Source organism: Eschscholzia californica, unplaced genomic scaffold, assembly GCF_041429995.1.
Source record: "Eschscholzia californica isolate CP2 unplaced genomic scaffold, dmEscCali1.0.p SCAF_4, whole genome shotgun sequence".
Classification (NCBI taxonomy): Eukaryota; Viridiplantae; Streptophyta; class Magnoliopsida; order Ranunculales; family Papaveraceae; genus Eschscholzia; species Eschscholzia californica.
This window is the reverse complement of record NW_028238461.1, coordinates 52,158,662-52,169,145: the sequence shown is the minus strand read 5'-3', so window position 1 is coordinate 52,169,145 and position 10,484 is coordinate 52,158,662. Positions and strand designations below refer to the sequence as shown.

Sequence of the window (10,484 nt, the reverse complement as noted above, 5' to 3'; positions counted from 1 at the left end):
ATATTTTGAGATACTCCTTATAATTTGAAATAAAATATGATGTTGGGTGTTGGATGGTCACAGACATGTTAATTCAGTCGAGGCCTTATTCGATAGACAACACTTGATAAACAGTAAAATTGAGTCCTCTTTATTACACTAAGAGAGCCATTAAGGCACATAAAACACACATCACACATTTATATATGGAGAGAAAACTTTGATGCAAGGAAGCTGTAACGTCTGATCACTTGGGTGGCTTCACAATGAGTATGGGGCACTTGGCATGATGAGCACAATAGTCACTAACACTTCCAAGAAATGCCCTGCAGTTATCATTGTATTGATATTTTTACGATCGTGAAGAAAAATGTTGAGAACAAATCTGAGATCATCAATTGACGGACCTTAAAGAAGTTCCAACGTGAACTGAAAGCAAATGAATACGATGAATTACCTCTTGATTTTACCGAGTCCACGACTTCCTACGACGACAAGATCTGGATGAATTTCCTCTGCTGCTTGACATATCATATCCTTTGGGTCTCCATCCAATATCAGTGTTTCAGCTTTGATCTGCACACCATGGCCAAGCATATTATACCCTTAAGATTAGTTAGTCTTTGTTTTTCTATCGTACTGAGTTTGACTTGTCTGAATTCATATCATCTTAATTTCACTTATTTTTGTGGAGAGCACTAGAGTCCTTGCCTGTTATTTCAGGTAATGAACCCTTAAGTCAGTCTTTTCTTATGGCTTTGGTCGAGTTGATCCAAAACTAGTACAAGTAAAATACTCAAACTAAACAAACCGTATAGGTGAATCCGGATAAAGAAAAAAACAATCTCTTGGATTTGAATTTGATGTACTTATCAACTAATTTTGTGACCCTAACATCATTATCGTTTATTGACCTATAAAAAGGAACATAGTTCGAGGGTAAAAAAAGAGCACACAAGCTTACCGCGCTCTCTTTGCACATCTGTAATGCTCGTGAAAGCAGGAGTGCCGAGTTTTCTTCTTGGGCCTTCCTTACCGACTCTACCACCGAAGTAGTAGCATAAACAGCTGCACAACCATAAGAAATCCCTTTAATATCATATATACTCTTACGAACAAAATAAATTCATCTCAAACTATGCATAAAGAATTATTCAATTATTGCACCCGTGCTGACAAACCAAAACCCAACCGTTAGAACTACAATATCTTGTTCACGAGACAAACACAAGGCCATGTCAGTTATTAATCTCGAGGAAACATCTATAGCACATACTTTAGATTCTCCCCAAGCGACGTAATGCCTTTACATCCTCATCTATGGGGGCGAGCCGCCACGGAGTATCGTTTCATTTATAAATTGATCGATTGTGTTGTTTCTTTATGAATTCCTATATGAAGCTTTTGAATATGTGTATCCAGGTAGTCTTTTATCATATCGTCCAAAAGGAATAGTTCCTCTAATTCTATGTTCCTAAAGTTCTGTTTGGGGTTTGCTTCCGGCCTCATTAACGTAACACCAGAATAATCAAGGGTTGAAACCAAGATAAAAAGGGAATAATACAATTCTTAATTTATAATAAGTTAGAGAGAAGCAAAGAGCTGGAGTAGCTCAGTTGGTTAGAGCGTGTGGCTGTTAACCACAAGGTCGGAGGTTCGACCCCTTCCTCTAGCGTTCTCTTTTTATTTTTTATCATTTGGGAAAACTACTAGTTACTAGTCTCTAATTGTTCATCCTAACAAGTTTGTTTTCCAGTCTATAACAATATGAAAATTTTTCAAGCTGAATGGTATCTCAATAAACCTAGTTTTAATTGAATACCCTTCCTAAAACAGTTCCTTCTACTACTAAAGAAAGAACCTAACTTAAAAGAAAGTAATTAACTTGAAGTAGAGAGAAAGAGAGTGATTGTTGATTTGATTACCAGGTCCAGCAGGGAACATGTAGTGTTGGAAAGGTTGCTGGACATGGAGTACCACCACCCTCCCTTCACCGCCAGGGATCTGATCACTTCCATCACCAGAACTGGTGGTTGTGGTTGTGGTGGTGGTGGAAGTGGTGGGTGTAGTGGCTGTGGTGGGATTGAAAAGGTTGTGAATAGTCCAGTTAAGAGCATAGAAGCTTCCTTCACTCTCATCAATTGCTACCAGTACTTTCATCTTCTTATTCTCCTCCTCCACCACTGGCGGCTTCATCATCTCCTGCTCTTTCCTTTCCTCCATCCTAATCTTCCCTTCTATTTCTCTCTCCTCATCACCACTCCCCATTCTCTCTTTCTTTCTTGTTTCTTTCTCTTAGTTGTGATCAACTAAAGAAAGAGTAATCTGACGCGTCGACCTTCTTAAAGACACTTGGAGTTGAAGGATGACTTGCCTTGCCCCCACATGCATTTTCTTTCCTTTCCTTTTATGCATTCTCAAACAAAAAAAAAGAAATTAGGTGGATTCTTTTTTGAGGAAATTGCATCCAATACTGAATTTTAATAACAAAAATTAAGTTAAAAATATAAATTGCCACGCAAAAAAAAAAAAAAAAAAAAAATTCAAAATATAAAGTATGTTATACTACATGTGGCTGCCCATAAGGATATTAGAGATCAATGTTGCTATGGGACTTTGGTAGTGTGGCCCATGCAAGTCCCTTAAAGCTTCTCAAGGATAAGATGGGAGAAAACATGAGGTGGTGTTGTTGGGTGAGTCACTAGGATGACAAGCATGAGGTGCCTACTTGTTGGGTGAGTCACTAGGATGACAAGCATGAGGTGCCTACATCATGTAGGACTTACCATCTTTATGCTCCACGTTGCCAACATCTCTTACTATAAATACACCATTCCTCTCATTAATTTTGGTATGTAAGTTGAGTTGAGAATAATATACTCGTACATTTATAATATAACTAAGTTTGGTTAATTAAGTGTTCCTTTTACTATTTAAATTCTCTCTCTCTTGGGCACAATTACAATACGTTATCAGCACGATAGTCTCTTGATTCGAGTAAAGAGATTTAAGGGTATAGACGAAGGATTGTATTGAAGGCTATCTGAAGATTGAGGTAAGTTGTCTTATTAATTTTCATAATGTCAAATCTAACCAATATCAAATTTGCAAATCTCTCAAGAAGATTATGGAAAGTTCATAGTTCTTGTAATATCATGAATTCTAATAAAGGAAGAATAAATTAATAAGGTTTGGTTTGTAGTACTTTATCTAATATATTTTATATTTTCCCACTGTCTCTTTAACAAGTTAGTATTGTAACAACAATTTCCCAACAACTGGTTAAATTACGTGATCGTTGTAGAATCACGGTAAAAGTACTAGCTAAAGACGGTGGTAACCGTTCTGGCAGAAAGTGATCGTGGCAACGATCGCAGTAGAAATAATAGAAGTGGTGGCTACCACCTTTTGGCGATCGTGGCAACAATCGTCAATTAAATACCAGAGATGGTGGTTACCACTCTGTGGATCGTGGCAACGATCACCAAATAGATACCAGAGATGGTGGCTACCACTCTGGAGGGCGCGGACGTGGGAATTGTCAAAATTGGAATAACAGAGATGGTGGCTACCACTCTGGTGGACGTGGTCGTGGTTACGGTCGTGGTCGTCAAGGACGTTACAATAACTCGTATACTAGACCTCATCCATTTAGTCGACAAGACAAAGGAAATAGGGCATTAAATGAACCATCTGAAATGCAAACTAAATCATGTTATAGATGTGGCATGACAGGTCATTAGCAAAGGACCTGTAAAACTGCAAAACATCTGGTAGATCTTTATCAAGCGTCGTTAAAGAAATCAACGTCTAGTACAGAAATGAACCAGATGGAGATAGGTGGTTCATCCTATAACACTGGAATGGATGTGTCTGATTTTCTAGTTGATGAAGTTGAAATTCATCATACTAAATCAGAAATCGAGTTATTTCCTGTTGATTACGGCAGTAATCTTGAAATTCCAAAAGATTGTGTCCTAGCCGTCGAAAGAGATATATACGATGGTAGCTTTGATCATCTACCTCCCGCTGAATTTGACAAACTACTTGATGAAGAGTTTGACAAAATTTTCCCAGAATAGTGTTAAATTTGTATATGTTACTTTGTTTCTTAAATAATTAGTGTAATATATTGTCATGTTCATATAATACAAATATGTTATAATCTTATGTCTTATTTTTGTGTACATAAGGTATGAATTCTAGAAGTACAATTTTGAGAGATGATGAAGATATTTGTCTGGCAGACAGTGGAACCACAAATTCCATCTTTCGAAGTAAAAAGTACTTCTTGACTCTGAAATTATTTAAGGCTAATGCGATTACTATCGCTGGTTCATCTAGTCTCATTGACGGCTCTGGCAGAGCAATCATAATATTACCAAGTGGTACGAAGTTAACCATTGATGACGCATTGTATTCCAACAGATCTTTGAAGAATCTGTTAAGTTTTAAAGACATACGTCGAAATGGTTATCACCTTGAGACTAGAGATGAAAATAATGAAGAATATTTATATATTACTTCAACTGCTTCAGGCCAGAAGCATGATCTCGAGAGATTGGCAACTCTCTCATCAGGATTATATATTACAAGGATAAAAACGTCTGAATCTTATGTTGTCATAAACCAGAAGTTTTACGACCCAAGTGTGACGACACTTTGGCATGATCGTTTGGGACACCCAGGATCTACCATGATGAATAGAATAATTCAAAATTCTCAAGGACACCCACTACAAAATCAAAAGATTCTAATAAGCAAGGATTTTACTTGTACACCTTGCTCATTGGGAAAATTAATTGTAAGACCGTCTCATACAAAAGTTCATATCGAATCTCCTAAATTTCTTGAAAGGATCCAAGGAGATATATGTGGTCCTATTCACCCACCATGTGGACCGTTTCGATATTTCATGATATTGATAGACGCCTCTGCTAGATGGTCTTATGTTAATCTTCTGACTACTCGTAATAATGCATTTGCAAGGTTGCTTGCCCAAATTATTAGATTACGAGCTCATTTTCCCGATTTTCCTATTAAGTCCATACGCCTTGATGGAGCAGGCGAATTTACATCAAAGGCTTTTGATGCGTACTGTATATCAGTTGGTATTGATGTTGAACATCCTGTAGCTTATGTTCATACACAGAATGGTCTAGCAGAATCATTCATAAAACATATACAACTGATTGCACGCCCAATGTTGATGAAAACCAAGTTGCCAGTTTCTGCATGGGGATCTGCAGTATTACATGCTGCTGCCTTGATCCGTCTACGACCTACAGCGAATGGTCAACATTCTCCTTTGCAACTTGTTTTGGGTCATCAACCAAACATAGCCCATTTACGTATTTTTGGATGTGCGGTGCACGTGCCAATTACACCTCCTACACGGACAAAATTCGGACCTCAACGGCGTCTGGGGATATATGTTGGTTTTGATTCACCATCTATTATCAGGTATCTAGAACCCACGACAGGTGATACTTTCACTGCAAGATTTGCAGATTGTCATTTTGACGAGACAATTTTCCCGCCATTAGGGGGAGAAAATTCGTCTGCAGTGAATAACAAACAAATTGAATTATGTTGGAGTACACAAAGTTTATCTCATCTTGATCCTTATACAAATCAATCTGAACTAGAAGTATAAAGGATAATACATTTGCAAGGCATTGCAAATAAACTACCGGATGCATTTAATGATGCAGCAAGGGTAACAGAATCATATATCCCTGCTGCTAATGCTCGTGCACGAATTAATATTCCTGGAGGACCAGGAGAAACTGTTATAGCAAATGAGTCGTCTAAGGCACGTCAGAAACGTGGACGACCAATTGGTTCTAAAGATACTATCCCTAGAAAGAGGAAGAACCAATCACAAAATAATAGTTCTCTAGAAGAGACAATTAATGATACACCCACACTTTCTGAACAAATACCCCTTGAAGAGGGTGAAGCCCTTGATGAGGCAGAGATACCAAACAATGAGGGAATCTCTATAAATTATGAATGTTCGAAAAAAGTGTGGGACCGAAATGAAACAATTGTCGACGAGGTATTCTCTTTTGCAGTAGCAACCTCAATTCTGAAAGAGAATGATGATTATGAACCACGATCTATTGAGGAATGTCGAAAAAGACCTAATTGGTCGAAATGGAAAGACGCAATTCAGGCAGAACTAGATTCACTTAATAAGCGTAGTGTTTTTGGACCTGTGGTCCTAACACCTAAGGATGTAAATCCAGTCGGGTTCAAATGGGTTTTTCTAAGAAAACGAAATGAAAATAATGAAATCGTTCGCTACAAAGCACGACTTGTGGCACAGGGTTTTCTACAAAAACCTGGGATAGATTATGAGGAAACATATTCTCCTGTTATGGATTCCATTACATTTAGATATTTAATCAGTCTAACCGCTCAAGAAGGACTCGATATGCATCTACTAGATGTTGTTACTGCATATCTATATGGCAATCTAGATACTGATATTTATATGAAGGTACCTGAAGGATTCAAGTTACCTGAAGGAAAACCACGTGTCATGTATTCACTTAAACTTAATAGAGCTTTATATGGGTTAAAGCAATCAGGGCGAATGTGGTACAATCGCCTCAGTGAATACTTAACCAAGGAAGGATATGTAAATGATCTTATTTGTCCATGTGTTTTCATTAAGAAATCATATACTGGATTCGCCATCATTGCAATATACGTTGATGATATAAATCTAATTGGGATAGTTGAAGATGTCTCAAAAGCTGCAAAATATTTGAAGAAAGAATTTGAGATGAAAGATCTTGGAAAAACAAAATTCTGCATTGGTTTACAAATTGAGAGGAGCACAAGTGGCATACTTATTCATCAAAATTTATATACTGAAAAAGTCTTGAAAAGATTTCACATGGACACTTCATATCCTCTTAGTACTCCAATGATTGTCAGATCTCTAGATACTATAAAAGATCCTTATCGTCCTAAAGAAGATAATGAAGCACTACTTGGTTCTGAAGTACCATATTTAAGTGCAATCGGTGCTTTATTATATTTGGCTCAATGTACTAGACCTGACATCTCTTTTGCAGTAAATTTATTAGCCAAGTTCAGTTCGGCACCAGCAAAGCGACATTGGATGGGAATAAAACATATCCTTCGATACCTTCGGGGAACTACTGACATGGGGTTATTCTATTCGAAAAATTCATCCGATAGTTCACAAGTAACAGGATATACTGACGCAGGATATCTCTCTGATCCACATAAGGGAGTTTCACAAACAGGTTATGTTTTTACTAGTGGTGGTACAACTTTCTCTTGGCGATCAAGTAAACAAAGTATGCCCGCTACCTCATCTAACCATGCAGAAATTATTGCTCTCCATGAAGCAACAAGAGAATGTGTATGGCTTAGATCCATTATTGAACACATTAGAAGCTCAAGTGGTCTTGATTCAATCACAAAATCTCCCACAGTCATTCACGAAGATAATTCGGCTTGCATCGCTCAGATCAGAGAAGGATACATCAAAGGAGATAGGACTAAGCACATATCCCCTAAGTTGTTTTACTCACATCATCTCCAGAAGAATAATGAGATTGATATCCAGAAGATACAATCGTGTGAGAATTATGCTGACTTGTTCACCAAGTCTCTGCCTACTACGACGTTCAGAAAACTGGTAGATGGCATCGGAATGCGAAGCTTGAATAGCCTGATGATGTAAGATTACATCGTTCCAAGATATGATATTCATCAGGGGGAGTCTATTATCATGTGCAGGTTCATGTATCGCTATCTACGCTCTGTACTCTTTTTCCTTCGTCCAGTTTTTGTCCCAATGGGTTTTTCTGGCAAGGTTTTAACGAGGCAGTATTTGCGTATCCAACGTCACTCGGAATCTATTATTTGTACTCTTTTTCTTCATCAGATTTTGTCCCACTGGGTTTTTCTGACAAGGTTTTTAATGAGACAATTATTCCAAGTGATGGGCATCCAAGGGGGAGTGTTATACTACATGTGGCTGCCCATAAGGATATTAGAGATCAATGTTGCTATGGGACTTTGGTAGTGTGGCCCATGCAAGTCCCTTAAAGCTTCTCAAGGATAAGATGGGAGAAAACATGAGGTGGTGTTGTTGGGTGAGTCACTAGGATGACAAGCATGAGGTGCCTACTTGTTGGGTGAGTCACTAGGATGACAAGCATGAGGTGCCTACATCATGTAGGACTTACCATCTTTATGCTCCACGTTGCCAACATCTCTTACTATAAATACACCATTCCTCTCATTAATTTTGGTATGTAAGTTGAGTTGAGAATAATATACTCGTACATTTATAATATAACTAAGTTTGGTTAATTAAGTGTTCCTTTTACTATTTAAATTCTCTCTCTCTTGGGCACAATTACAATAAAGTAAATTTTTTTTGGTAAAACATATATCATCTGTATTTTACATAAAAATTCAGTAATTTTTTCAACCTTCTTGCAAACAGCTGAAAAACTTGTTGCGATGTAAATTACAGACATACTTAAAGAACCTACAAATTTATGAAAAAGTTGAGTGATCATTATCCAACAAAACAAAAAACAATTATTTCAATAAATTTTCATAATTGGTAATTCTATTTTGCGAAAATATCTTATTCATTATTTATCCTTTTCACCTCATTTCTAGCGTGCAAGAATAACATGCTTACCTCAAAAGAAACAAACTTTGGCAACAGACAATTTTTGGCTGAAACTATGAATTTTAGAAAAATGTGTTTTGTTACACCACCCACCAAGTCATGCAACAAAAGAAAAAGCAAAAAAAACGTCATACCCAAACAAAGATTTCATTTTCGGTTATCCTAAACCCTATACCCTAAACCACCGCAAACTAGGATAAGTAAGATGGTTCTTGTGTTGGTTCAGACGTTGCAGTCTAGAACTGAGTTGTTTCCCTTGCTATACAAAGAAGCGCCTCTCCAATATTTGGGTTTCCGTTTATGTTGCAAGAAGTTAATCCCGTTGAAAGAACGAATTTGATGGACAGAACTTGAAGCATTGATGCAACGCCTGTGGCATACCGTTTTATGTTACGAGTCTTTCAAATAAGATTCAACTAACACACGATTGCTCCAAACCACTTATTAGACACAAATCTGCAACAAGCGAAATACCTCATCAAAACATTTAGAATTGCATTACAACGTATATATAATATGCGCTTATGCATTTACCTTGTGCATTTCTATCTACCAGATTTCAAAAACTAATTAAGAGAACTAAATTCAAATTGATGGCAAATAGTTTAGCGTGCGAGTCTAAAAGATTGGTATTACTACAAAGTCTAGAAGTTAGGGTTTAGGGTTCAGTTGATGGCATTTTATAGGCTATACTTCCTTCACAAAGTGTCCAACCCAAGTGGTCGTATTAAGCATAAGTTAAAACAAGATCATCTGCAGTTATAGAATATAAGACCCACATTAGATCTCAGTCTATACTTGCTACAACTTGGGTTCCTACTAAGTTCAGCTGAAATCAGTTCTGAGTCAGAGTGAGTCAAAGGGATCTGCTACACTTTTCACAAACCAAGGGACAAAGCGAGCGGCAGAAGACATCTAATTTGTTCTTTTAAGAACTGAGTCTGCAAGAAACCCTCCGGGAAAAATCCATAAAATATCACTTCCCCAAAATTATTCAGCTGAAGGAGAACCCCAAGACCTAAGAAATGCTGGAGTCCAACAAAGTTTAGCCCTTGAAATGGTGTCAAGGACTTGGTTTCCTGCTCCCGGGCATGTCTTTTGGCCTGAGCTTAGTATAATTCTGGAATCCAAAGGGTTGCACCCAAGCTTCGGCTACTATCCAGTTTGCAACCCAGAGTTTACAAGCTACAGCTCACTGTATGCTACTTGCAAATAAAGCTAGGTGACCCATTCTTGCTGAAAGTGTAGTAGTAAGGGCTCAAATACATGATGCAAGACTGAACTTCATGGTACTGATCACACGAGTTTGACTCAAGGTATGTTGTGATATAGCAAGAATCATTTCCCCCAGATGGAAGTGGTGTGAAACCAACCCGTACTCGTACTACATTCCAGAATGATTAGACACGTATTTTATAGCGCGCTGCGCATACGTATATACTTTTGTAAAAATGCAGTTTCATAGTTAGACGCAATCAACGGAGAACAGTTTGACTCATTCAAGCAACATACCTAAGGATATGAAACTATTTGACAATTGGAATAAGAGTATAGGATCAGTAGATATGTTTAAGGTGACACTTAGTAGACGCTGACTGAGTCTTTCCCTTTCCTCCCCTTTCATCATCCAGGAATTGGTTTCTGTCATATGGATCGCGAAGGGGAAGATCTGACGATCAATAAGAGTCCAAGTAACTTGAAGATATTTAAAGATATTCCAAGATACATGAAGATCGAGAAGATTGAGTTTCATGTATTTTGAATATCTCTTGTAATTATCTTTAGATAAATATTAGTATATACTTTCCTGGTT

At 37.5% G+C, this 10,484-nt stretch overlaps 1 protein-coding gene across 1 annotated transcript; it reads right to left on the bottom strand.

Moving 5' to 3' along the window:
• Positions 1-66: 66 nt before the first annotated feature.
• On the bottom strand, positions 67-2,363 carry LOC147545942 (universal stress protein A-like protein). Its single transcript, XM_086673844.1, has 4 exons — positions 1,905-2,363; positions 944-1,047; positions 437-555; positions 67-305 (listed from the first exon to the last, which is right to left on the bottom strand). The coding sequence occupies exons 1-4, from the start codon at positions 2,245-2,247 to the stop codon at positions 227-229; spliced, it is 645 nt and encodes a 214-aa protein (XP_086529970.1). The 5' UTR covers positions 2,248-2,363; the 3' UTR covers positions 67-226.
• Between the last annotated feature and the right edge of the window lie 8,121 nt (positions 2,364-10,484).